Raw genomic sequence first — 26,971 nt, forward strand, 5'->3', positions numbered from 1 at the left:
ATTCTTATTTATATTTTATATTTATATTTTTATTATTATATATTTATTATTATTATATTTATTATTATATTATATTTATATTTTTTATATTTATATTTTTAAAAGAATACAGAAAAAAAATATCAAGTATTAAATACTATTGACTATAGTGACAAATATTTCAATTTTAATCAGATCTGGTGTGGCGCCGGTGTAAATCTAAGCGGCGGTAAGACGCGCGACGGCGGATGCATGATCGGCGGAAGTGTGTTTTACGCCGCCGAGGCCCAGGAAACGACGATCGGCAACGCGAAGACGGAGGCTGAGGACGCCGTCGAACATCTAGACAAAGAGCTTCAGGAGAGCGAGAACCGGCGGCTCGAAGCGGAACGATGGGAGCAACAGTTGAGTTCGCTCGTCTGGATCTGCACCTCGACCCAAAAGATGTCCAAGGTCACCGTGATAGACGCGAACAATCCGGCAGACATTCTCGAGGTGTTCAATGTTTGTCAGGGACACTTGCTCTGCATCGCGAGCGTGCCCGGTGCCAAGGAGAGCGATTACGCGCAATCCTCGAACGAGAACTCTATTCGCAATTCGGTAAACGGCAGCAGTACGACGAACGACAGCGAGAACAACAACGGCGCTTGTCACGAGGACGTTACGAATGCGAACGAGAACACCGAGCAGAATAACGGTCGAAAGAATCATCCGGATACCGATGCCGCAGTTGATAAGAATAAAAACGAATCTGACAATCAATCGGAGGATCAGGCGAACGAGAATACTACCGAGAAAACTGCCGAGACGGATCAGAACTCCACGACGAACGAGCCCCAGAGCCTGGAGAGTATAGATAGCGAGACCGCGAATCTGGGAAAGGTACACTTTGTACGATGCAACGTAGAAGCGCATCCTATACGATTGAATGACAAAGATATCGTGAACGAGGAAACGAAGGAGGAAGTCGCCGAGGAGGAAACACCCATCGAGAAAATGTCATCCATACAACCGACCATGTGGCTCGGAGCCCAGAATGGCGCGGTTTTCGTTCATTCGGCCGTTGCCAAGTGGTCGGTGTGCTTACATTCTGTGAAACTGAAGGACGCAGCGTTAGCTATCGTGTACGTAGTTTTTCCAATAGTGATCGAGCAGATATGCACAAAAACTCGAGCGATAAAATCCCTTAACTTAATCTATTTAATTTCGACTTATAATCTTAATTCTAGAAAATATGGTTGATCAAAATTAACTTACCTGCATAAGTCTTTTACCGATGAGAGATTGATGAAAACCTCTTTTCTCAATAGACATGTACAAGGCCGAGTCCTGGTCGCTTTAGCGGATGGAACTGTAACAATATTCCGTCGAGGGGCGGACGGACAATGGGATCTGTCTCAATACCATGTGATTACGCTTGGTAGTCCTCAACACTCTATTAGATGCATGACCGCAGTCAGCGGTAAAACCGTGTGGTGCGGATACAGAAACAAGATCCACGTGATTGATCCTATTTCGATGACGCTTGAGGTATAAAAACTTCAATATCATCATCAACCCGCGATATCAACATGCAAAAATTACAGAGAAGAAATTCTGATGAATTAATAAAATTCTTATTTTCCAGTGCACAGTGGATGCACATCCTCGCAGAGAGTCTCAGGTTCGGCAATTGGCATGGCTGGGCGACGGCGTATGGATCAGCATCAGGCTCGATTCAACATTAAGACTCTATCATGCTCATACTTATCAACATCTTCAAGACGTCGACATAGAGCCGTACGTCAGCAAGATGCTCGGTACGGGAAAACTGGGATTTTCTTTCGTACGCATTACTGCTCTGCTTATTTCCTCGAATAGGCTGTGGATCGGCACCGGCAACGGAGTGATAATCTCGGTACCGCTGTCGGAGAGTAAGTTTGAAGCAACTTGAGGCAGACAATGTCGACGAAATTGACACTCGTTATATTCTCATAATATTGTTGCAGGCGCTGGCGGTTCAATGGCGGTGTCCAGAGTCCAGACCGCCGGTAATAAAGGCGACGCACCTGGCGTCGGAGTCAGGATCTTTGCGTCGGAACGAGGTGTCACACCGGGAAGCTTCATACCCTATTGCAGTATGGCCCATGCCCAGCTCAGTTTTCACGGACACAGAGACGCCGTCAAAATGTTCGTCGCTGTACCCGGTAAGCTTCGAATAATCAGAGTATCGTCGATTATTTTTTTTACACGAGAGATTTTTTTTTTTAAATAATTTCATATCGAATCTTTTTCTAGGTCACGGTGGTCAGAGCGCGGTGACGGATGGGACGCAACCTGCGATGCTCGTTCTCTCCGGTGGTGAGGGTTATATCGATTTCAGAGTCGGTGAGTAAATTTTTGCCTGGTGATTTTGCGAGGTCTTAATTACAAGTTTTAAATAAAATCAAAATGTAGCGTAAAAAATGGAATAAACTTTTATCTTTTGCCGTGCGAAAATCAGTAAGGATTCCCGAGTCACGACTCACACTTTGGATAACAGATTATTGTAATTTCAGCAGATGAGGCTGAAGACGAGAGTGATGTGGCAACACACCTAATTGTGTGGCAAATGGTCAGGTATGCCCCCAGAGACAGAAAGAAAGAAGCAAGAAGAGTTTGATCGACTTCTATATCTCAATTTGAATTACCATTTCTTTATCTATTCTGACAAACGTCATGTCATTAATCCTCGGTGCATCCTTTACTAATAGAACGATATTTTCCACTGTTGCACGATACAATAAAGTTCACTAACAACAGCATTTCTATAATCTTTTACATATACGTAAATTACTGTGGGATATACATCAAGTTTATACACAGATTGCGCTTGTGCAAACATTAAATGTGTTCAAGATCGAATTCAGAGGAAGAATTCTCTATCGGTACAATCTGGTATTTCTCACATAATTCCGATGCAAAATCTCCGATCTCTCGCTTCTCTTGTTAAAGAGAAGAATCTAGCACTCTGACCCTTTATGCAATTGTAAATCATGCATTACTTCTTTTATTCTCTGGGGGTTGGGCTTTTCCATCTGTCGTGTACAAATGTCACCACTCATGTCTGTCCTCTCCTTCATTCGAACATTCGTTCGCTCTAGTGGAAACGTTTACATTTTATAATCACTCTTACAGGTGATGGGGAAGAGACGGAGGAGGGCATGGACCGGTCGAACGCTACGGTTAACAATGGAGCGGAGGAGCACGGCGAGCAGAGTCATCTGATTGTGTGGCAAGTGCAGTGTCCCTTACCGATGCCAATAAACGGCTAGCCTAGAGAGGAAACAGATTCGTTGGACGATCTAGCTTTGTGTAGCGTAACATTACATCCGTCGTCGACGGATCATCGATGGATCATAAATTGTGAATCGTTGATATTCGCTGCGAACTAATGTGCTACACTTACATCTAGATATAGATATATAAAGATCGTAGCACACAGAATATGTTAATTATTCCCAAGATAATTATCACAATTTTTCGTATTAGTAGAGCGGAGACGATTTTTTTTTTTAAATCGCCGGGCAGTTATCTTCACAAGATTCTTAAGTGAAGTCTACAAATCGAGATTCTTGAGTGAAGTCTGTAAATCGTATCGATACAATCTGAAGTCTCTCACACAGTTTCGATGCAAAATCTCCAATATTCTCGCTTGTAATTAAATCGTATCCCTATAAAGCTTGCGTACGTATGGATCGTACGCGACTTAGGATCGAATTATTTAATTAAATAATTACGAAAGGTTTTTCTCTCGCGATGAATGTTCATTTCACGTTTTACGTGATGGAAAGAGAGGGAGAGCGTTATTTTTCTGCGGATAATTGTGATAATATGCGAAGGCGACATTGCAGGTCGCGAGATGAGTTTTGAAGCTGCCGTGTATGACATTTGCTACATTGCTGCAATAAATATCCGTTCAAAGTACTTCGCGCATGTACCTGTCAAAGACAGGCAGAATATTTCGCCGTTTATACACGCGATATACAAGAAATAAGGTGCGTGCTATCTCAGGCAGTCTTTTTAGATGTAACATAATATTAATTTCCCCGTCGGAGAGAATATATTATTTTCCTGACTAATCAATTTTATTCGCGTACGTCGTGTTGAGCGCAATATAATGATAATAATATATATATATATATATAATTATATATAATAATAATTAATATATAATATATATTCCTCTCTTCTCTTGATCAAGCATTGTCAAATCGTGCCCGGTGAAACGTAGAACTTTTCTGCGATTTACACGATTCATTTATTAGGAATGCAACGCATCAATGATGTAAATAACAACAAAATGTTTATATAGCGCCCCATGTGTGTGTGTGCGTGCGTGTAGATTCGTTATTTAATTTCGAGCGGAGTTATTTTATAAGTAAGACACCCCCCTGTTCTCTCTATATTCTTACAATTTTATAACTCCAACTCTTTAGTACGCTGCCAAAGAAGTGGGACGACGATCCAATTATGTATTGTTTACATTATTTACAACGAGGATTATGCTTCGAACGCATATGCTCTTGTGTTTTTCCGCTCTCGGCCGAGTCGTCAGATAACAACCGGATTGATATTGAATTTTGTAAATCGCCATGTCGAAATGACATTTCCCCAATCCTTCGACTATTTAGATACGTGCAATAAGAGAGCTACGCACTGTCGGGCGAGCTGGCTTTTAATGTCGAGCTCGGAATTGTACCTGGCTCAGGTGGTGTTGTGTAACGGCATTAATAAACGGAAAAGTTACAGAAGAACTAAATCTTATTTCGCGATTTAGCTATCCGATCCTTCCACTGAATTAAAAATTTGCGAAAGATCGCGCGACCTGAATTTCTTTTAGCTTTTTCTAAAATGTGAAAAGTAATATTTATATAATTTATATTAACAAGATGTCCCGCACACAAAATCAACAGACGTTCTTTTTAACAGCAGATGCTCTGGCCAATTTAGAATCGATTTTTTTCTCAGTGAAGAGAAAGTCATCATCTTTTGCAAATTTTCTATTTTTACTATTATATATCTTAAATCTTAAATTAAAAAATTCTATTGAAATAAAAAACTCTATTTGAAATTAATTGAAGAATGTAATTTTGTTAATTTGTTGATTCCGCAAAATTTAGTTTGCAAAAAGCTTTTCTTCTCCAATTGTAGCTCGGAAATTATTAACGCCTCGATATTTTCGCTGAAGAAAAATAGTCTCCAGAGAAAGAATATCCGGTGGTTTTAGAACATTCTGTATGTGTGCAAGTGTGTGTGTGTGTGTGTGTCATGATTAAAATATATAGCAAAATTCACAATTTCTTTTTTTGTCTGTTCTTTTTCTTCATTTTATAGATATTTATCTATTAATTTCTTCTGAAATTATTTTTTGCAGCTGGATCTGTAATTTCTGTAGACAATGCATATGTGTGCAAGAGTGTGTGTGTGCGTGTGCGTGTGCGTGTGCGTGTGTGTGTGTGTGTGTGTGTGTGTCATGATTAAAATATATAGCAAAATTTACAATTTCTTTTTTTGTCTGTTCTTTTTCTTCATTTTATAGATATTTATCTATTAATTTCTTCTGAAATTATTTTTTGCAGCTGGATCTGTAATTTCTGTAGACAATGCATAGTTGAACGATTACAAATTTATCTTCTATTAGAAAAAGGTGTACATATATTGATCCATTGATCGATCCATATATTTTACTATTTTCTTGAACTATTTTCAAACTGTAGCAAAGAGAGAGAGAGAGAGAGAGAGAGTGAGTGATTGAAGCTTCGCGAGGGATGTGAAGTTCTATTTTTATTAAACAAAATATAACCCCTAGGAATAAGCTGTCAAGTTATTCGCTTAATTTTGCTTACATTTGTAGACGGTTTAGTTATCTGTAATGACACCTTCCACGAACAGAATGTGTGTGATGCGTTCTCGATAATCTAATCATAAAACTTTTGAAGTATATTATATCATCACCTGAGAATTTACAGGTAATTCAATTTATCTTATTTATCAATCGCATCTCTTTCCAAAACACACGAGAATGATATGCTTATATGCCAAGAAGAACAGGAAAATCAAAATGATGTCTAAATATGGTCAAATTTTAGTTTGTCAAAATTACATCAAATTGCATAAAATTTTTATGTTTTCTTGACGTCTACGGTGACATAATTTTGACATTATTCCTTTGACTGTTCAGAATTATTGATTAAGACATCAAGATAGTAATTAATAAACGTCATATTTGACTGTTCATGATACATTTCATTTTTATTACCAATATATATAAGTACAAATCACAAATAATATATTATTTGTAAACATTTTATTGCACAGTAATAATAAAGATTATTGTTATTCTTTCATTTACGTTGACCAGAAGTGTTCAACCAGCGCTTCATGGATTCTTCAGCTATCTTCAATGATTGATTTTTAAAACGGTTCATCATGGCACTTAAATCTTACATACAGGATCAGGTCAATGAAACTTTAGGGTCTTATAGGAAATTGAATTTGGAACAAAAAAGTTCCTATAAAGATAATAGGAAACGCTTCGTTAAAAAGTTATAGCTAATAAACTCTCTGTAATTAATCGCGGGCTAGTAAGAGCCAGACGCGGATGGTAGTGCGTCAGTTTTATAGAAAATTAAGTTTTCTATGAAACTGATTATGTGCACAGGGCACGAAATTTACTTGGTCCTATACTACGATTTTTTTTTTTAAATCGGCGTCTGTCTCTTACTAGCCAGCGAATATTTAAATTTGTTATATCACTTGAGAGCCTTAAAAATTTCTTTAAACTCTCTGTAATTAATTATTATCAATTATTATTATCTCTGTAAATAATTATGATCAAAATTTAATAAGAACATTTTTATGTTTGCATTTGCAATGTTTACACTACGAATGTAGTATTTACACAAAGACCATCAAAAGGAGGTTTTTCCAAGCTTTTTTCGTTGTTTTGAGCTTATTTTCTTTTGAACGTCTTACCAGAATTAAATGAAATTGTCGTAATTTAATTTGTTATTTAATTACCCATCAGATTTATTTTGTTATTTTTTTCAAATGAATGAAGGGTTTTAAAGTAATTTTTAAAAATTATCAAAAGATGATTTTTCCGAGTTTATTGACTATAACTTTTTAACGAAGCATTTCCGAACTTATGTTTATAGAAACTTTTTTGTTCCAAATTCAATTTCCTATAAGACTCTGAAGTTTCATTGACCTGATCTGGAATATCCTGTATAAGATTGTTTCACGTGTAAAGATTTTTTGAATATAGAAACAAAAAGCAGGGGTGAGTCTGGCTCGGTGGTCTGGCCTGTTGACAATTACACGAAAGGAAGAATCGAAAGAATAATATATAAAAGAAGCGTATAAAAACATCCATCCAGGGTTTATTTTTGCAGAAGAGAAGACGATTGTTCTTCTTCCTCATCTTCGGGAATTTCTTTTGTGCGGAAGAAGCAATCTCTACTTTTCGCGCCAAGATTTTGAATAAGAGATTTCAATTCAAGATCTCAATCCCGCGAGAATCGAAGGATGCCGAAGGTGTGTTCGGACTTGGTCCGTTTCATTCGAACGGTATCGCCTCTCCTCCCTCGTCGACGCGAGGCCGATTCTTCCCACCCGAGGTCCGTTCTCCTCCGTCATTCGTACGAACGCGATAAAAGCTCGTCGTCGTCGTCGCCGCCGACCAGTTACCCAGTCTTCCTACGTCGTCGTGAGATCTCGAAAAACCGCTTCGTCGCGCCTCGCTCGATTGTCTACTACAGGAACTGCGCATCCAGCTGCGAGAGATCGATCGGCAAAATGGACCATCCGGTAAGAGATCCGGCATCGGAACAACTGAACAATTTCAAGAGGACTCTCAAGGTAAGAGATCGTCAACATGCGTGCCATACGCAATTACAGCGGTGCTCAAATGCTTTTATATTTGAATACGATTGATCCCGCTTGACTTTTTTATTTTTAAATTTGTTAATATTTTTAAACTTTTTGGTCGCGACAAAATATATAAATTTGTGTATGATTGTACAGACAATTTTTTTTTAATTCTTCAAATTTAACTTTTTCTGAAAAGAAAGAAAGCGAAAATTATTATTATTATCTTTTCCTAGATACAGAGAAAGAAAGTATATATATGCAAATTTTACACGCAATATACAAATATATATATTTATATTTGATTGAGTATGGATTTTTTTTCGGGATATAAATATATATTTATATTGATAATTATAAAAATTCTATCTATGCAATTATTCCAAAATTTAAAATTGTCGCATTTGAAATATTCATCTACACATATACATATGTATACGTACTTCGTCGAAGCTTAATTTAGCGAAATCTTCTATCTATTATAATATATTAAAATATCTCTGACATGTTTAAATATTTAAGGAAGAAATTAAGGAAGAAACAAATGTCTCTCATTGTTGGCTGTTAAAAATGCTGATTATATTGACTCCATTTCGGTAGAACATTTTGTTGTACATTATTAAATTAATTATATTTACGACGCAAAATTGAGAACAAAACTATAAGTCAGTTCTTTTGTCGTTCTGAATCCTCTCTGTTGCTTAAGCAAAAAATCATTATCAAACCGAACAGTTTGCGTCATTATGACATTGTGAAATAAAATAATAATCTCGTGTAATTTCAAATCAGATTTTTCAAAATATCAACATAAATATAGAAGTCTGAAGAAGAATATTTCATATTCTGCTTTAATATTTCATAAATATCGATCTTAAAGTAAATAACTGTAATTTTTTGGCTAAATTCACAATTCATAACTGTGCAATTACAGTGATGATTTATGATATTTACCCAGTTTACGCACAAGGATTCATATTACAATTTATAATATATTGTAAACTAAATCCTGCTTACAGAATCAAAACACTTACAGCGCTACATCCACTATTATATAATGAATTTTATCAATGTAATTTTTTCAATTCTCTCTCTCTCTCTCTCTCTCTCTCTCTCTCTCTGTCTAATTGTAAGGTATTGGTATATACAAACATAATTTCTAGTATTTTTCCGATAGCCTCCGGTCTCTCAGTAGCACATCGTATAAAAACCTTGTCCGCATTAAACATAACTGAAACTTATAATGCGGAATTCTAATCTTAGTTTCTATGTTTCTACTTAGTAATGCGGGGCTCAAAAGATAAACATATGATATGATAAGAATGGAAATCTATTTATATGTAATTTATTTGAGAAAAATTCAAATGATATGCATACAAGAATAATATACTATTTTCTCTCTTCTTCTATATTCTGACATATAACAGAAATAAAAGTTGGATAAAAAAAATACTGTCTATTATATACAAAACCTATCAATAATTAAAACTGCAATCACTTCCCCCAACCTTTACATCCTCTAGATTTGTATGTTGTTAGGGTCAACTCACACAAGCGCTTTTGTAGTACTAAATCATCGTATTTTTTTTAATTCGTAATATTTTTTTATTAAAATTATTTAAATTTTATGAGATTTCTTACGTGAGAAATCCTAATTTCAGCTGGTGCATTTTTTTGCGAAAATGTTTGAAATTAGTTTTATTTATATACAGACACACACAACTGTTGATTGTCAGCTAAGGCGTATTTATTTGATATTCTTTCCTTTTTTATACATTAGTTGATGCCCTTTACACCGTCTATGAAATATATATTTGACATACAAAGAGGTTCATTGTTTGAAAATCCAAGGAAGAACCAAGAATTACAGAATCTTAAAGCGTTTAAAGCACGACAAACATTGTGATTTATCGCCACGCATTTTAGATTTTTCTTATTGCGATTCGCAATTTGTCTCTCTCTCTCTCTTTCTCTCCGGCAGATCATCCTCGAAAAATCACAGAGCTTTTAGCTGTCAGCTTTCCGCTATTTACGAAGATGATTGAAGAGCTAATGTCGTGTTTGTATATTTTTTACTTAGATCAAAGTGATTTGTTTTGCACGACAAATTACATATATGTTTAATAGATACGGCTGAAAATAGCTAAACTCCGATTGCGTTATAGTGGCGTGACGAAGCGTAGATATGGATAAGTTAAATATTATCCCGATTGAGCGGTATTTTTAAAATCGCGTCTATCAGATTAAATCAATAAAATGCTTAAATAAATACTTATCTCGCGACACCATATGATGTATCGGTGAAATGGCGCCACTTTGCCATAAAACATTCAGGTCAAACTTATTCAGGTCATTTAAAAAAAAACTGTGCTTACTCGCATATAATTTACATTCTGAAGAAGTTAGCAACGCAGATGCGTACTGGATGCACTAGGTCGACGACGACAATTTGAAGATAACATGCACTGTCATGTCGAAGCAAAAGTTGCATATTATTCGCGTGCAATAAAATCGCGCAGCGAGAGGTGCGCTTCGCAAAAAAAAAATAAGTAGTCAACGTAACATGCAAATTAACTGCAAATTAACTGCGACGTTCCGCTAATCAACACGCATAGATGTAGAAATCGTATCGCACGCGCTATCATACAATCTTGCTGCATGAAGGCTTTCTGAACGTTGAAATGATAAGAGGAAAAAATTCTCTTGGACTTCAATGTATAATATAAATGTAGAATTAGAAATTAAATTAGAAAAAAATATAAAACCAATAATATAAATTATAAATAATAAAAGTAACTAATAAATAAAAATGTGTAATAATTAAATTAAAATTAGAGAAATAGATAAAACATTATTAAACATTAATACATAAAAAAAAACTTGTACGCAACAAAAAGTTTAATATTTATCCCTAAAAAATAACTTTGAAAAAAATTTTATCTTTAAAAATAATTTTCCCATAAAAAATAAAAAATTAAAAAATAATTTTCCCCTAAAAAATAACCCTAAAAATAAAAAATAAAAACTGAATATGGAATCAATAGTTAACTAGCCAAGTACTTAGAAGCAATTCAGTTTGTGAGGATTTGTAATTTGAATAGTATTTGTCATAAAATCAATCTTGTATTTATAGAAATGTTATAGACAGATTCTCTTCATAAAATTAAAACGCATCTTATTTTTATTAACAGAAACCTTATTTTGAATAGTATATCACAAATTACACTATTATAGAGTTTATTAAGGGTGTTATATACTATAATATCAAATCATATTGTTGATGTTAAGTGCGATTAGGATTTCTTTGATTTGCAAAGTATGTCTTACAGGATGTATAATTTGAAAGAAAATTTTTCGTGAACTCTAAGTCGCATAAAACAAATTTACACCAAAGCAAAGTATAAAAACTTGATGTACCCGGGTCGCATTAAGACGTGTATGTACATATTATAAATATAAGGTTTCTTAATATATTATAATATTTTGAAAATCTTAATTTTAAATATTTTATATATTATCTTGAATTATATATTATTTTCTATTATCTAATATGTTGATAATATATAATATAATTTGTGCAAGATAATTCTCGCGATTAATATCGGTTTATTTTTTATATAAAAAGATAAGTTTTTAATTAACTAATAAAACTAAATAATAAAACTAAAATGTACCCGGGTCGCATTAAGACGTGTATGTACATATTATAAATATATAATTATTTTAATAATGTTTCTTAATATATTATAATATTTTGAAAATCTTAATTTTAAATATTTTATATATTATCTTGAATTATATATTATTTTCTATTATCTAATATGTTGATAATATATAATATAATTTGTGCAAGATAATTCTCGCGATTAATATCGGTTTATTTTTTATATAAAAAGATAAGTTTTTAATTAACTAATAAAACTAAATAATAAAACTAAATAATTACCAATTTTTTACTAAAAGCTTTCGCAACAATTGCTTGTCCGAGAGAAAACCAGCGTTTTCTAATTTAAAGAAAAGAAAACACGCCGCGATAATATTGCGAGCAAGGTACAGCAATGTGATTATGACACAACGATAATTGCCGTAACAAGACGTCGAATGGGGTTCTTAGATGATAGATAGGATGTCGAAAGAGCGAGGATCCTGCACGTTTATACGATCGACGAACGAGATTATTTTTATCATATTATGATTTTATCGCGATTTTTATCATATAAAAAGCGCACTCACTTCTAGTTTGTTCATTAGCGAAATGAATAGTGACAGAGGGCGTCATGCCCGTCGCGGTTTCTGCCTTGCGTTTTGGAAAAGGAAGAAAAGATCTAATCACGAGAAGATTTCTGATTGTGTAACACATTTTATATGGCTGTTTATACAATGATTAAGATGTCGCTTAATTATTTATGTGTGTTTGTAATAATTAAAATTCAACAAGTGTCACAGAGCCTTTCAGTTTCTAAAAAATGTTGCTCTAATTAATAAAAGGAACTATACAACAAAATATAAAATATATGACGTGACTGAAGGACTTTTCTTATAAATTTTTTTTTTATTTTTCTTATCTTTTTAATTTTTTCAGTCGACGAATAATTAATGTACAACTATCTTTTTCACAGGATGAGGCACCTGTATTATTAACTGCAAATGGAGCGCCCGTCGCCGAGAAAAAGGCCAGCCTCACGGTTGGCCCTCGTGGACCCATGCTGCTGCAAGACTTCGTTTACCTGGACGAAATGTCCCATTTCGACAGAGAAAGGATCCCGGAACGAGTTGTGCACGCTAAGGGAGCCGGTACGCTTGCTTTATTTCTTATAGTGCGCACACAACTTTAATATATTATATCTATTATTTTCCTGCGTAATTTATAATTTTTATAATCTTATAATTTTTATTATAATTTATATAATCTATTATTTTTATTAACAACTAAAATATTATATCTATTATTTTTATTGACAACTAAAATATTATGTCTATATTTTTTATTAATTAACTTCACGCGTATTTTTTTCTTCTTTTCCAGGTGCGTTCGGCTACTTCGAAGTCACCCACGATATCAGCAAGTATTGCAAAGCCAAGATATTTTCCAGCATCGGAAAGAGGACTCCCATCGCAGTGAGATGCTCCACAGTCGGTGGCGAAAGCGGTTCTGCCGATACTGTCAGGTAATAAGCAAGAAAAATGCCATGATAGTGTAGTGTGAATTATTATTAAACTTTGACCTGCAGAAGTTTTAAATATTCAAAAGATGAGATAACTATGTGTATGCCCTTTCATTTGTGCCTTTTTATACATTTAAATATATGTCACAAACATATATAAAATATTTAAAATATTATATATAAAATAAATATATTAATATAATATAATATTATATCCTATATATAAAATAAAAAAAATGCTAACATAAATAGTTATTTTAACGAGTACATCGTTGGAGTGAATATGATGCAGTTTCCGCCATAAATGTTCGCAATACTTTTATCATTTAGTAGAAAGCGAATGAATTGCTCCTGCGGTTACGTGCGTCCGCAACGCGAATATTGCACTCGACTTACTTTTCGTAATACAATGATTTTTCATCATTCAACGGTGGTGCAATAGAGGAAAAATGATTTTTGCAAGAATTGCATATTACTCCTCTGAATTGTGCTTCACTGACGCAACTATACATAATTCGAGTGGTGAAAGATTAAATAATAATAAAATGAATAGGCAAAAATATTCTCAGATATATATGTATATATATACAGGGTGTCCCAAGGCACCCTTGACAACGCTTGTGAGCAGGTAGAGCACAGCAAACTGAACAGAAAGGTCCTGTACCATTTTTTTCTATAACGCTTAATAAAGGAGTTCAGAGATCCGCGTGGATTCGCCGTAAAGTTCTATACCGAGGAGGGTATCTGGGATCTCGTTGGCAACAATACGCCGATCTTCTTTATTAAGGACCCTCTTTTCTTCCCAAGTTTCATACATACGCAGAAGAGAAATCCCGCAACCCACTTGAAGGTCCGTTTGAATGTGATAGCCGATACAGATAGCCAATTAATTCAACGATCAAGTGCATTTATGTATAAAATGCTTTTTTTATATTAGCGTATGTGGAAGTTAAATGATATTGTGAAGTAGAGATTATACTAATAATTTTTTTTTTTTTTTAGGATGCTGACATGTTCTGGGACTTCATTTCCCTCAGACCCGAGACGACGCACCAAGTTATGTTCCTCTTCGGCGATCGAGGCATTCCCGATGGACACCGCCATATGAACGGCTACGGTTCTCATACATTCAAATTAGTCAACTGCAAGAATGAAATAGTCTACTGCAAATTTCACTACAAGGTTCTTATTTCAAATCAGAAAAAAATAGCAGTATAGCTTGATCTATCAATATCAGAATTCTTTGAGACATTACGAATATTTGATGATAATCGACAGACCGATCAAGGGATCAAGAATCTCCTCGCGGAGAGAGCCGCCGATCTCAGCGCTTCCGATCCTGATTACTCGATTAGAGATCTTTACAATGCTATTGCTAGAAAGCAATATCCGTCTTGGACGTTTTCCATCCAAGTAATGACCGCTGACCAAGCGAAGACCTTCAGGTGGAATCCATTTGATTTGACAAAGGTAATTATTACTCTTTGCTTCTATCGGTATTCTACTCTATAAGCAGAGTTTCGCTTTTTGAAAATTATACGAATTTCTCTTATAGGTGTGGCCTCACAAGGAATATCCGCTAATACCAGTGGGCAAACTGGTACTGGACCGCAATCCCGAAAACTATTTCACTGATGTGGAGCAAATGGCCTTTGATCCGGCGCACATGATACCTGGTATTGAGCCGAGTCCCGACAAAATGTTGCAAGGTCGACTTTTCGCTTACGGTGACACTCATAGGCATCGCTTGGGACCGAATCATCTTCAGTTGGCAGTGAATTGTCCTTACAAGGTAACACTTTGTTTTGCGACAGGATAAACCATCTGATTCCTTGCATTTTTTTTTTCTAGTTACGATAGAGAACCTCACGTTTCCTACATTATATTTATTTCACAACTTGTGATAATTTTTATTCATATTTCTTCAAAAAAAAAAGAAGTAAAAACTTTTTATCCAAGTAACATATATATCCCTAACAACACACATGTTCAAAAGATGTCCAGAGGACATCCACAGGATGTTTTATATCCTCTGGGTGACCTCTAGATGTTTTTTGAACATACATGTTGTTAGGGATTCCACACTTTATAATATTTATATTATGAAATGATAAATTTTATTATTTCCAAATTATATAATATTTTTAGCAAAGGTTGCTATTTGATTAATATAAAAAAAAAATTATTATATTACTATATTTTTATCAACATACATCACATTATTTGATTAGTATATAATATTTATTGAAACATATATCTCCTAAAGATTAAAAAATGCAATTATTTATCCCATAGGCGATCTCCATGATGCATTATCAGCGAGACGGTAACATGGCTGTATACAATCACGGGAGTGCGCCGAATTATTATCCAAACAGCTTCTGCGGACCGAGGGAGTGTCCGGCCGTTCGTTCGCCGCCGTTCCACGTGAGCGGGGACGTGGACCGTTACAATCCCGAGGACGAGGACGATTTCGGTCAGGCCACTATCTTCTGGAAGAAAACCCTCGACGAACCTGCTAGGGAGAGATTGGTGCAAAACATGGTTGGGAATCTGCGCAACGCATCGCCGTTCATCGTGGAGCGTGCCGTGCGAAACTTTGCCCGGGTGGACGTCGATCTTGCTCAGAGATTGACGGAGGGCTTGCGCAAATACGGGATACAGATCAACGCCTTGGGAAAATCAGCCAATCTCTAAAGAGGATTTATATCTGTCTCTTTCTCTTTCTCTCTGAAATGTTGTATTATAACTTGTCCCTAACAACACACATGTTCAAAAGATGTCCAGAGAACATCCACAGGATGTTTCATATCCTCTGGATGACCTCTAGACATCTTTTGAACATACGTGCTGTTAGGGGTGTAGCTTTTGCTACTTAAATACGTAATATATTTTACAATATATAATATTTTATATTGTTTATCAGAGATTGTTACTGAAAATATTTCTTTCCGCAATGTTATATATTGCTTTTAATTATCGAATTTTTTTCATCCTGGAGTTATTTCTCCCTGTAACGCTAATTACTACTTTACGAGGGTGTAGGTGCGAACCTATTCTATGGTGCCTTTTACATAAGATGAATATGTATCTTGCCTATTCAAGGAGAATGAAAAGGAAAAAAAAAATGCATTATTCTACTCTTTACCATTTTCTACCGTATTTTGCTACAACCGTTGTCGATTTTAATGTTGTAAATGAGTATTTTTTAAGCCTGGTGATTCTTTCGAAGGAAAAACGCATTTGTGATGGGAATTTATGTGTAAATAAAATTTAAAATTGCTATACAGATGCATTATATATATCGCAGCGTTTTTCTATCATTTCCGTGGCTTTTGTCTGCGAACAAAAGGATTGGAAGATCTTTTACCTTCGCGTGAATTCTCAAGGTAGACAGCAAAATGAGTCATACCTCCAATTAGGGTAACTTGTGGCAACATAGCTATTTCGACTGCATTTAAACTGCATTCAAAACACATCCGCTTTTATCCGTCATTTTGAAGTCGAACCGAGAGTTTCGTGAGAGATACCGTCTTCATCCTTTTCATCATCTTTTAATCGATAATTAAAGTATAAGTGCGTAAAAAGGAATAATCTTATTTTTTAAAAGGTAATTTTTATTTTATTTAATTTTAATTCAATTCAAATTTAATTTTATTTCAATTCAAATTTAATTTAATTTAATTTTAATTCAAATTTAATTTAATTTTAATCCAAAAATTTAATTTCAATTCAAATTTTATTTAATTTTAATTCAAATTTTATTTTATTTCAATTCAAACTTTATTTTATTTTATTTCAATTTAAATTAAATTAAATTAAATTTTAAAATTGCTATAAAAAAATGTCAAAAATTTTTTATAATTTTTCGTTTCCTCTCTCTTCAATATTTAGTGTAAACGAAGTAAATTGCAGTTCGAAAGAACAGATTCTCCAACAATAAATAAGCGTTACGTACGTTTAAATGCGCGCTTTGCAGCGTGACACTTCCGGCCAAATTCCTCATCCGAGGCTGTGTTCCGATTTTTCAACCGAGTGCACCCGATATTATAGTATATGTCACGTATACTATAATATCGGGTGCATCCGGGTGGGGAATCGGAACACAGCCCGAGATGCTGTAGGTGCATACACATACAATTACAGCACAGCTGTTCGCTTCACGAATCCCATATCCCATCCCCGTCACGGGATGCTGTCAACAAACGTACGCGTTTGCAGATAAATCCGATGCGTCGACGTACTTGAAGCTCTCTTCCGAGAAGGTCTTTCTTCGTATGTAACTGTCAACCGCGCACGATTAACCTGCGCGACCAATTATTATTATTTTTTTCTTTGGTAAAAAATAATGGGAAGTGAAAATGCAGTCACGTTGTCTTTGCAGATTCCCCTCGCAGCGCAAATTGTGGGTGTTCTTTTTATAGAGTAGGCTCTCTGACCTTCTGTTCCTTCAAAAGCGTACTCGGAACAGCTTCTCCTCTCGTGTGGACGCAGATCATGTTACGACTAATCTTTTAAATAATTATTTATATACACACATTGACATCCAACTCTATGACAGACAGGTATATATATTTATATATTATTATGCACAAGAGTTTTATCTGCAAATAGAATCTTACAAATATTCTTTTTTTTTTTCAATATATTGTTCTTTTGTGCATTGATTGATTTATCCTTGTATTGTTGTCGTTGATATTTATCAATCACTATAAAGAGTAATTGGAAGATCTCGATGTGTATAATTGAATGATGTTTTGTCAGGAACAAAGTTTTGGTCGGTGCCGAAGTAATATGGGGTGTAACCCTTTGCTGTCTTTTCTTTAGTCACAAGTTATTAAGACCCGTGGCACTATTAAATTTTATCCCTGCTATCTTATATCGGTCAGTTTATTAGTTTTCTCTGATAAAAAACAGTGCAAAATATTTATAAGAGATTTGCATTTACTGTTTTACTAATCAGAGAACAATTTTCATCAATAAAACAATTAGTGAAGTGTTAACAATTAAAAACTATATGTACTATATTTTTGAAGTAATTTCTATTAATAATGTATGTTCCTAACAGCTTTTTTAAACATTTGGTTTGTGAGTTTTTTCTCGTTGCTCCGTTTGTCTTTAATATTAAATAAAATTCCATTTATTGTTTTATGATTATTTAGCAATCAAAAAATGAAGAATGAAGAAGATGAACAACAACATAATGCGGATGATGCTGGTACATCAATGAATTGTGATAATAATGTACATACAAATGAGCAAAATGAAACGCAAAATGAAGAGCAAAATAGGTGCGTAGCTAAAATTTATAGTAAAGACATAAAAATGATAATAGTTGAGTCTTCAACTAATGAGTTTTCAACTAATGTTAATTATATATATTTATTTCAACTAATGTTAATTATACATATTTTATTTCTTGCGTTAACAGACAACTAATGCCAAATTTTATGTTGGGAGGATTAACGGGAGCGTCGCCACCGAAATTTGTGTCTTTTGATGAAATTATAAAAACTGCTAATGGAATGAAAAATATGGCCTTAGCGCATGAAATCGCGGTAGATAAGAATTTTCAATTGCAAAAATTGGAACCGGAAGACGGTAGTTTTCATAGGCGAGTAAAGGAAATAATGCATAAAGCTTTTTGGAATCTGTTGGCGAAGAAGTTAGCCGAAGACCCGCCAGATTATTCGCACGCACTGATTTTGTTGACAGAGATTAAAGAAGTAATTATATAATTTCTTCTCGTTTTTGCGACAAATCGAAAAGGAAATGTCAGATATCGCCTAACAATATATTTTCTATTCATTTCAGTCCCTGGACGAGCTTGTACCGCCGCAAAATTCCAGAATCAAAGAAAATATCAGAGAAGTGCTCGATCTAGATTTGATCAAACAGCAAGCGGAGAAAGGTGTATTAGATTTTCATCATTATGCGCAGTACATAATCTCTGTTATGAGTAAGATTTGCGCGCCGGTCAGAGACGACAAGATCAAAGAGCTCTCGCAGCAGGTGGACATAATCGAGACGTTCAAAGGTGTCATGGAATTGTTGCAGTTAATGAGATTGGACTTGGCGAATTTTACCATCACAATGATGAGGCCGAGCATCATCGCCTTGAGTGTCGAATATGAGAAGGCAAAGTTCGCCGAATTTTTAAAGATTAATTCAAACGGTCTGCAAAACACGGAGAAATGGTTACTGAGACATTTCGATCCGGAGAAGATCGCGAGTTCATCGAGCAGCGATACCAGTAACATAAGACAAATCACTCATTCTCTAGTAACAGAGGCGTATCTCGATCTCCTGGAATGGGATTTCAATCCAATTGCCGAAGTATGGATTAATTTTTTTATCGAAAAATATGTGGAATTTTATGTTACTTGATAAGTAGAGATGTAAAAAAACGATTTTGTTTCTAATAGAAAAAAACAGTTGAAAAAAAAACAAATTTTGCTTTTTTCATTATTTTTTAAATATAATATTATTTTTCTTTATATTTTTTTGTTAACATAATAAAAAAAAAAAACTAAAGTTATTACATCAAATTCTACATGATTCGGATAATTTTCAATTAGATGCATAACACAAATTTTTATTATTTAAAAATAGTAATTACATAACTATATAGCCAATTGGAATGCAAGTTACATTTAAAATAATAATGGTTAATTCAAATCTATCATATTTAAAAAGTTAAATAAAATGGAAAAACAATTTGCAGTAATCAAAATATAAAGATATTAAATATCTAAAAAAAAAAAAAAGACGAGGTTTGTTGTTTTTTTCATAAAACGTTTTTTATTTAAAAAGAAACATTTTTTTTTCTATTTATATCTCTATTGATTTATTACAAGCTAGGCGTGTTTTATTTAGACATTGATGCTGGATCAAGGAAGAATTCTGGAATTGCGCGACATAACCAGTAGATTGAGTGTCATCGGTTCTGTAATATTGTTGGTTAATAATACAATCGGTGCGCCGATTCACGGGATTTCAAGTTTTAAGAAGAATATTAAGGAGCACTTGAATGCATTGTTGGACTCTGTACATTCCAACAAGTATGTTCAGCCATAATTGAAGACGAATCATAATTATAAATAAAATATATTAATCATTCGCTTTTTTTCTCTACAAACTTTATGGTTTTATTAGCTCAGAATATTATACTCAGAATTTATTAATACAATTCTACCGCTACAGGGATTTGGAAGCTGCGATGCCAAATATTGTACTTCAAGTAAAAGAAGATGTGAAAGCGACTTTACGGGAAGTCGATGCTCCCGAGTTGTCTCCAGAATTAGAAACATTATTGGAGGGTCAGATAGCCGATCTTGTAGATACAAAACATAAGATCAGATATCTTGTCAGTAAGTATAAAAATCAGTTTGACGATATTAACGCTTTGGGCTATTAATAAATATCGTTTTAGGTTTGCGAATTAGACAATTCCTGCAGAAAATCATTCAGACGCAATCTGTTGCGCCCCAACAAGTACCGCCAGGTCTCTCCTCGCTGCAAGAAGAATTAACGGCCATCGCTGCTCGATTTGTAATACTTATCTCGCATAATCGTAGCGTATTTGGTGAATATTACCAGGATATTGTCGCAAACGCGTTTGCGAAAAATGATGTTGACAATAACAAGGAGATGCATGAAGCACATACCATGGAATTGTAAAAAATGGAAATAGAGACAAAAAGTGAAATTATACACGTATAATATTAATATATCTTCGCGAATTATATCGAGATTGTTTATAGCTTATCAAAAAATAAAGATATTAAAAATCTAAAAAAAAAAAAGACGAGGTTTGTTGTCTTTTTTTCATAAAACGTTTTTTATTTAAAAAGAAACATTTTTTTTTCTATTTATATCTCTATTGATTTATTACAAGCTAGGCGTGTTTTATTTAGACATTGATGCTGGATCAAGGAAGAATTCTGGAATTGCGCGACATAACCAGTAGATTGAGTGTCATCGGTTCTGTAATATTGTTGGTTAATAATACAATCGGTGCGCCGATTCACGGGATTTCAAGTTTTAAGAAGAATATTAAGGAGCACTTGAATGCATTGTTGGACTCTGTACATTCCAACAAGTATGTTCAGCCATAATTGAAGACGAATCATAATTATAAATAAAATATATTAATCATTCGCTTTTTTTCTCTACAAACTTTATGGTTTTATTAGCTCAGAATATTATACTCAGAATTTATTAATACAATTCTACCGCTACAGGGATTTGGAAGCTGCGATGCCAAATATTGTACTTCAAGTAAAAGAAGATGTGAAAGCGACTTTACGGGAAGTCGATGCTCCCGAGTTGTCTCCAGAATTAGAAACATTATTGGAGGGTCAGATAGCCGATCTTGTAGATACAAAACATAAGATCAGATATCTTGTCAGTAAGTATAAAAATCAGTTTGACGATATTAACGCTTTGGGCTATTAATAAATATCGTTTTAGGTTTGCGAATTAGACAATTCCTGCAGAAAATCATTCAGACGCAATCTGTTGCGCCCCAACAAGTACCGCCAGGTCTCTCCTCGCTGCAAGAAGAATTAACGGCCATCGCTGCTCGATTTGTAATACTTATCTCGCATAATCGTAGCGTATTTGGTGAATATTACCAGGATATTGTCGCAAACGCGTTTGCGAAAAATGATGTTGACAATAACAAGGAGATGCATGAAGCACATACCATGGAATTGTAAAAAATGGAAATAGAGACAAAAAGTGAAATTATACACGTATAATATTAATATATCTTCGCGAATCTTGCTATGCCTCTTGTTCTGAGATATGCACGATTATATCGAGATTGTTTATAGCTTCAGTCGATTATATAAATTTTTCTTAATACAAATCAGATGATAAGCATCGAATTGCATCCATATTCATTGTGCATCTCTTTTACTAGCGATATGATGGATTTTTCTTTTTCGAATGCTATATTATAGAGATACGGGTGTCATTTTTCATATTTATGTTCATTTAATTGTGTATAATATATGAGATATCCGCAAATTATATATATATATGTACAGGGTGTCTCACCAAAAGTGGCCACTCCCTTTTATCTTTTAAACTAAAAGAGATAGAGCGTAACAAATATATATCAAATTAAATGGTTCAAACTGAACTTTTTTGTGAACATAGTGGTTGCTTCCAAAAGCTGTGTTAAAGAACGGAGAGGCATGCATAATCTTTTTATAATATGAATTTTTCGACATGAAAAAAGTTGTAGCGCTGTTTGAAACGAATACAACAATGTATGATATAATGTTATGCGTCGTCTACAATGGCAGTAACAAGGCTGTAGGAGTAGGAGAGTATACTGTTTTTAGTGACGTAAAGACCGGGAGTAACGAAATGGGCAATTCCCATTTGCTCTTAAGGGGATCCTAAAGCTACGGCCGAACTCCGACGGGTTTGCGCCCTCATCTGAGAGGAACTAAAATTGTCGATAATTTTAGTTCTGTCATTACCAACATAATTATTTAAAACATACATAATAGAAAACGCAATCTTTTGCATTGTGTTCCATATATTGAAATGAGACAATATCACAATATATTTTTACTGCTTTATATACAATAATTAATTGATAAATTACCAAACTTTAATTCATGCGTGAGAGAGTAATATACATGTGCGCACTAAGGCCCTGCGCACAATAGAGAAAATATTAGGAATAGGAATAAAATATTAAATATCAGGAGGAGCAATTTGGAATTATTTTACTTCAAACAAGAAAACGGAATGGATTAATTATTTCTAATTTTTATTTTTTTATTTCATTATGCGTTAATCCATTCCGTTCCCTTGTTTGAAGTAAAATAATTCCAAATTGCTCCTCCTAATATTTAATATTTTATTCCTATTCCTAATATTTTCTCTATTGTGCGCAGGGCCTAACATTATCGCAATTTCTAATATCTTTTTTCTCTCGATCATAAGCTTACTCTGTTTCTCTCTGTATCTCTCTTTTTAATCGCTCGCTTACTACGTACTGCATATCGCTTAGCTTTATTCTTCTATTATAGCATATTTGCTTACGCGTTTTCTGCCCTACTAACTTATGGCCAACTTCTGACTCGTGCATTAGAGATTGACATATGTCATATTGTTATATAATCATAATCCGCAGGACTGAAAATGAAAAGGTAGCCGTCGCCCGCAATTAATTCAAGTTGATAAAACTCGTATAATATGTAAAATATTTACATTATATCAGACATTGTTGTATTCGTTTTAAACAGCGCTACAACTTTTTTCATGTCGAAAAGTTCGTATTATAAAAAAATTATGCATACCTCTCTGTTCTCTAACGCAGATAGCTTTTGGAAGCAACCACTATGCTCAATAGAGTTCAGTTTGAACCATTTAATTTGATATTGTTTGTTATGGTCTATCTCTTTTAGTTTAAAAGATAAAAGGGATTGGCCACTTTTGGTAGGACAGGCTGTATATATATACATATATACAGGGTGTCCGAAAATTCGCGGAACACCCTTTAAGGGAAGGTAGAGGGTGTTATTCTGAACAGAAAAGTCCTGTAACATTTTTTTCTATAACGCTTCATAAAGGAGTTATTATTGAGTAAAGTCTGGCCAATCTACGCCAACCTTTAGCCGGGCGCACGTCAGTGAGCCCGCGCTGCGAAGTGTGCGCCGCCGCACACTACTAGGCGCGCGACTCACCGACGTGCGCCCGGCCTTCCCTTGAAGGGTGTTGCGCGAATTTTCGGACACCCTGTATACATACATACATATATACAGGGTGTTAGAAAAGTCTGGAAACGGTCAAATATCTCGTAAACAATGCATTTTAGAAAAAAAATGTTTCAGACAAAAGTTGTATGGTTTCGAGGGGGACATAAGGTCGTACATCGGTGAGCCGCCCGCTTGGTAGTCAGTGTTCCGATTAGGGACCGGGTACGCGCATGTGCGGGAATACAGCATCAGTAAAGTATCTCATACAAATAAAAAGAGGCGCTAGTACCCGGCTACATTTAAAATATTTAAAAAAGGTTTTAAAAATGTATTAAGAAATAAAATATATACATATATAGATAAAAATATACATTGTAATTAATTCAAGACGCGATGCGCTGTGCTGGTAGATTTTACTCAATAATAACTCCTTTATTAAACGTTACAGAAAAAAATGTTACAGGACTTTTCTGTTCAGTTTACTGTGCTCTACCCGCTCACAAGCGTTGGCACAATCTTTACCGGACGCCCTGTGTATATATATATATATTTAACAAAAAATAGGAGAGATATCTATATGTATTATGATTCACTAACCACATCATTAACGATGAACAGTAAAACAGCTATGCTCTTTCTTTTTTCTATAATGCCTTATATATGCATTACTTAGAGTTTACATAAAAATTATGTATGATATATTAATTTTAATGAAATTAATGATATATGATAATATTTTTTTCTTATTTATCTTGTATTTTTTAACAAAAATATTTTGTATAAATTTTAATATATATCTGATTATAAAATACGCGTTATCGTGTGTAATATAAGTGCATATATAACAAAGTATGCATATAAATATGTTTAATATTTTATCACACATATATCGAGTATCATATCATTCCTATATAATTGCTAAAGCCAATTTTATATTATTATCACAAAAGCATAAAAAAAAGATTATTTAATTTTATTAATTTTATATTTTTGAACTTTTTCTTGATCTCACTATAATAATACCGGCACCATTTTTACATTCCAGCATAAAATATAATCAAAATTTCATATAAATAATATAAATTTAAATAAAATATTTATTACAAAACACGGTAAGATTCTTAATCTTTTATTAGTCTGTACAAAAAAAAATAATCTTTAAAAAAAGAAACACATAAATTTAAATTAAATAAATAAAACTATGTACAATATTCTCTTAGCATCCACTATTCTTTAATACTGCAAATTGAAAGGACCATTTTATTTTTTATATAATTCTCAAAAATTTCAATATGTTGTTTTTTTAGAAAACTCTGAAATCCTAAAAACAAAAATATTTTTTGAGTGAATTTGTTCTCTCTACTTCACACGTGCAATTCTAAAGATTATATGATGTTTGTTTTTCTTATCATGTCACCTCTTCATTTTATCGATCTGTAAAAGACAAACTTACCTATAAATAAATGTTGTAATTTCCCGCTCAGTGGAAATAAACTTGACAATGTTTTCAATAATTCGTCAAAATCACCATTTTGTGTATAGCTTTGTATCATAGTTGCAAATGTTTTATAATCATTCGCTGATAACGCCCGTTTCACCTAAAAGTATTATTTACGTTTAAATATTGCATAATTTCCTTCTATAAATATTATTGAGCTTTTATATACTTACATCTTTCAAATATTGTTTTCCCAATGTCTTCTTATCATCTTTATTCGCTTCTTTGATGTTTTGTATGATATTTACATAATTACTTTCTAGAACTGTTGACGAAGAGGTTGAGGGAGCAGAAAAATATGCATCAACTCCGGACGGTAAAATATTGATTTTCCTCCTTTTAGCAGTTGGTTCGTCAACATGTTTTGCCAATTCGCATGTACTCTGACTGTCTTTTAATTTGCAAGAATTAAAATTAATCGCAGATTGTGGCTTCACCGATTTTCCTTTGTCCTTTATACTTCCATCTAAATACATATCTATGGCAAAACTATTCTTAGTCTCTTCTGTCATAAGGTTGTTTTGTGCTTTTTGTTTTAGAGAATGAGGTAATGTTGTTTCAAAGGTAGCGCCTACGGCAGGCAGCGATATATCTTCGTTCCCATATTGTGCACGAATGATGTTATCAGGTTGTGGCAGCTGTGAAATTGTCACAAATTAGAATAGACCATTAAGCACGTAATATTTTTTTTTCTAATCGCATTTAATTAGAATAAAAACTTGCAATATTTTCCGCATTTCTAAAAAATTCTCGTAACTCTTTCGTGATCATTCCGAAATTCGTAAACTTCTTTATGTACGGCCTAAGCCAAGCGGATAATTGTTTCTTAAAATTTGGATTTTCGAATCTACAATCGCAGAGTATCACGGCGCCATAATCACTCTTGTGTCTTATTATCCTGCCAATAGCTTGATTAACGGCTCGTGACGCTTCAAGCTGATACCATTCTTGCCCGGTTAAACTCTAAATATTAAATGTTGTTCATTATTCTTATTAGAGATCATTAGAGTGTGATTATTTTTTATCAAAGTTAAACGAATGTGTGATTTATACTTCTTTCTCCGCTGTCCTTATTTCCTCCAGATATCTTTGCTTCAGCATAACTCGCGGATCCTTCAAGGGCGGAAATGGAAGACCAATGATTAATACAGCCCTACCATTTGCATTAGCGAAATCCAGACCTTCGCTGACCTTTCCTCTGCACACCGCCATGAAAACCGCCCCCTTGCAAGACGGATCTCTAATTTTTTGATAGTACTCGTTCATCACGTTGACAAATCCGTCTTTTGAGTTGGGTTCTACGTAAATGGGCTATATCCAGAATTATTAATATACCGTATTATATCACGAAATACATTACTTTGTAACACGTTAAATATTGCTTACCTTACGTTCGGCAATTTGTGTCCACAAACCCATATTCTGCCATTCATCTCTGCATTTTTTCATGATCGGATACGATGGAAAAAATATCAACAATCCGTGAGGGACGATGCAGCTAAAGTTATATACTGTTCTTCCAAGAGATGCGATATATTTTGGATCATTTCTATGAAGATGTAAATATGATAATATAATAAAAGAGTTACGTCACGCTATGTATAATAGTATTTACCTCGTGTTGTAGGACGAATTGAGCGGATGATTATCTGGACCTTGACTAAGAACACCAACACATACTTGTTGTTTTGTTACAATGTGCGGATTTTCCAGCTGAACCG

General features: G+C 34.1%; 5 protein-coding genes and 1 long non-coding RNA gene across 18 annotated transcripts in view; 5 read left to right on the forward strand and 1 right to left on the reverse strand.

The window, feature by feature from the left end:
- Nucleotides 1-4,748, forward strand: part of LOC115240497 (JNK-interacting protein 3) — an 11,743-nt gene extending 6,995 nt beyond the window's left edge. For 3 of the 8 annotated variants that reach the window (XM_029815677.1, XM_029815679.1, XM_029815678.1), the window contains 6 exons: nucleotides 175-1,103; nucleotides 1,290-1,509; nucleotides 1,607-1,892; nucleotides 1,968-2,165; nucleotides 2,257-2,346; nucleotides 3,136-4,748. In XM_029815677.1, the coding sequence (XP_029671537.1) occupies nucleotides 175-1,103; nucleotides 1,290-1,509; nucleotides 1,607-1,892; nucleotides 1,968-2,165; nucleotides 2,257-2,346; nucleotides 3,136-3,272 (1,860 nt within the window). In that variant the 3' untranslated portion in view covers nucleotides 3,273-4,748. The other 5 variants (XM_029815680.1, XM_029815682.1, XM_029815683.1 and 2 more) reach the window with 4 other exon arrangements.
- A 2,882-nt stretch (nucleotides 4,749-7,630) lies between these two features.
- LOC115240509 (catalase) lies at nucleotides 7,631-16,331 on the forward strand. Its single transcript, XM_029815703.1, has 8 exons — nucleotides 7,631-7,860; nucleotides 12,486-12,660; nucleotides 12,893-13,034; nucleotides 13,731-13,881; nucleotides 14,034-14,213; nucleotides 14,310-14,501; nucleotides 14,587-14,823; nucleotides 15,327-16,331. Exons 1-8 carry the CDS (start codon nucleotides 7,798-7,800, stop codon nucleotides 15,726-15,728), a joined length of 1,542 nt encoding a protein of 513 aa, XP_029671563.1. The 5' UTR covers nucleotides 7,631-7,797; the 3' UTR covers nucleotides 15,729-16,331.
- A 732-nt stretch (nucleotides 16,332-17,063) lies between these two features.
- LOC115240522 (T-complex protein 11-like protein 1) lies at nucleotides 17,064-20,739 on the forward strand. Of its 5 annotated transcripts, none has more exons than XM_029815725.1 (9): nucleotides 17,064-17,310; nucleotides 17,416-17,596; nucleotides 17,796-17,915; nucleotides 18,194-18,322; nucleotides 18,463-18,757; nucleotides 18,846-19,367; nucleotides 19,908-20,092; nucleotides 20,235-20,401; nucleotides 20,464-20,711. In XM_029815725.1, exons 2-9 carry the CDS (start codon nucleotides 17,586-17,588, stop codon nucleotides 20,709-20,711), a joined length of 1,677 nt encoding a protein of 558 aa, XP_029671585.1. In that variant the 5' UTR covers nucleotides 17,064-17,310; nucleotides 17,416-17,585. The 5 variants fall into 5 exon arrangements, with proteins under 5 accessions (XP_029671585.1, XP_029671586.1, XP_029671584.1 ...); XM_029815726.1 differs by having other exon boundaries at nucleotides 17,064-17,296; XM_029815724.1 differs by having other exon boundaries at nucleotides 17,068-17,306; nucleotides 20,464-20,739.
- Nucleotides 20,740-20,924: 185 nt separating this feature from the next.
- LOC115240523 lies at nucleotides 20,925-21,779 on the forward strand. Its single transcript, XM_029815729.1, has 3 exons — nucleotides 20,925-21,132; nucleotides 21,275-21,441; nucleotides 21,504-21,779. The coding sequence occupies exons 1-3, from the start codon at nucleotides 20,954-20,956 to the stop codon at nucleotides 21,749-21,751; spliced, it is 594 nt and encodes a 197-aa protein (XP_029671589.1). The 5' UTR covers nucleotides 20,925-20,953; the 3' UTR covers nucleotides 21,752-21,779.
- Nucleotides 21,780-24,233: 2,454 nt separating this feature from the next.
- On the forward strand, nucleotides 24,234-26,472 carry LOC115240519. 2 transcript variants are annotated; one of them, XR_003884785.1, is made up of 3 exons: nucleotides 24,234-24,286; nucleotides 25,514-25,566; nucleotides 26,334-26,472. It is a non-coding gene; the product is annotated as an uncharacterized LOC115240519 (long non-coding RNA). The 2 variants fall into 2 exon arrangements; XR_003884786.1 differs by having other exon boundaries at nucleotides 24,257-24,369.
- The window catches only part of LOC115240516 (regulator of telomere elongation helicase 1 homolog), a 4,994-nt gene continuing 2,384 nt past the window's right edge, over nucleotides 24,362-26,971 (reverse strand). Inside the window, 7 exon segments of the mRNA XM_029815717.1 lie at nucleotides 24,362-25,073; nucleotides 25,206-25,350; nucleotides 25,424-25,888; nucleotides 25,974-26,213; nucleotides 26,304-26,561; nucleotides 26,637-26,799; nucleotides 26,866-26,969. Of these exon segments, the coding sequence (XP_029671577.1) occupies nucleotides 24,979-25,073; nucleotides 25,206-25,350; nucleotides 25,424-25,888; nucleotides 25,974-26,213; nucleotides 26,304-26,561; nucleotides 26,637-26,799; nucleotides 26,866-26,969 (1,470 nt within the window). The 3' untranslated portion in view covers nucleotides 24,362-24,978.

This window comes from Formica exsecta, unplaced genomic scaffold (assembly GCF_003651465.1).
Source record: "Formica exsecta isolate Colony F162 unplaced genomic scaffold, ASM365146v1 scaffold44, whole genome shotgun sequence".
Lineage (NCBI taxonomy): Eukaryota > Metazoa > Arthropoda > Insecta > Hymenoptera > Formicidae > Formica > Formica exsecta.

Bases quoted from the DNA above. Each gene is read 5' to 3' on its own strand.
- LOC115240522 (XM_029815725.1), top strand. The intron at 18,323-18,462 runs GTGCGTAGCTAA...TTGCGTTAACAG, and splicing joins CAAAATGAAGAGCAAAATAG to ACAACTAATGCCAAATTTTA. The intron at 18,758-18,845 runs GTAATTATATAA...TATTCATTTCAG, and splicing joins TGTTGACAGAGATTAAAGAA to TCCCTGGACGAGCTTGTACC.
- LOC115240523 (XM_029815729.1), top strand. From the start codon at position 20,954: ATGCTGGATCAAGGAAGAATTCTGGAATTGCGCGACATAACCAGTAGA. The intron at 21,133-21,274 runs GTATGTTCAGCC...CTACCGCTACAG, and splicing joins GACTCTGTACATTCCAACAA to GGATTTGGAAGCTGCGATGC. The intron at 21,442-21,503 runs GTAAGTATAAAA...ATATCGTTTTAG, and splicing joins TAAGATCAGATATCTTGTCA to GTTTGCGAATTAGACAATTC.
- LOC115240509 (XM_029815703.1), top strand. From the start codon at position 7,798: ATGGACCATCCGGTAAGAGATCCGGCATCGGAACAACTGAACAATTTC. The intron at 13,882-14,033 runs GTCCGTTTGAAT...TTTTTTTTTTAG, and splicing joins ATCCCGCAACCCACTTGAAG to GATGCTGACATGTTCTGGGA. The intron at 14,502-14,586 runs GTAATTATTACT...TTTCTCTTATAG, and splicing joins ATCCATTTGATTTGACAAAG to GTGTGGCCTCACAAGGAATA.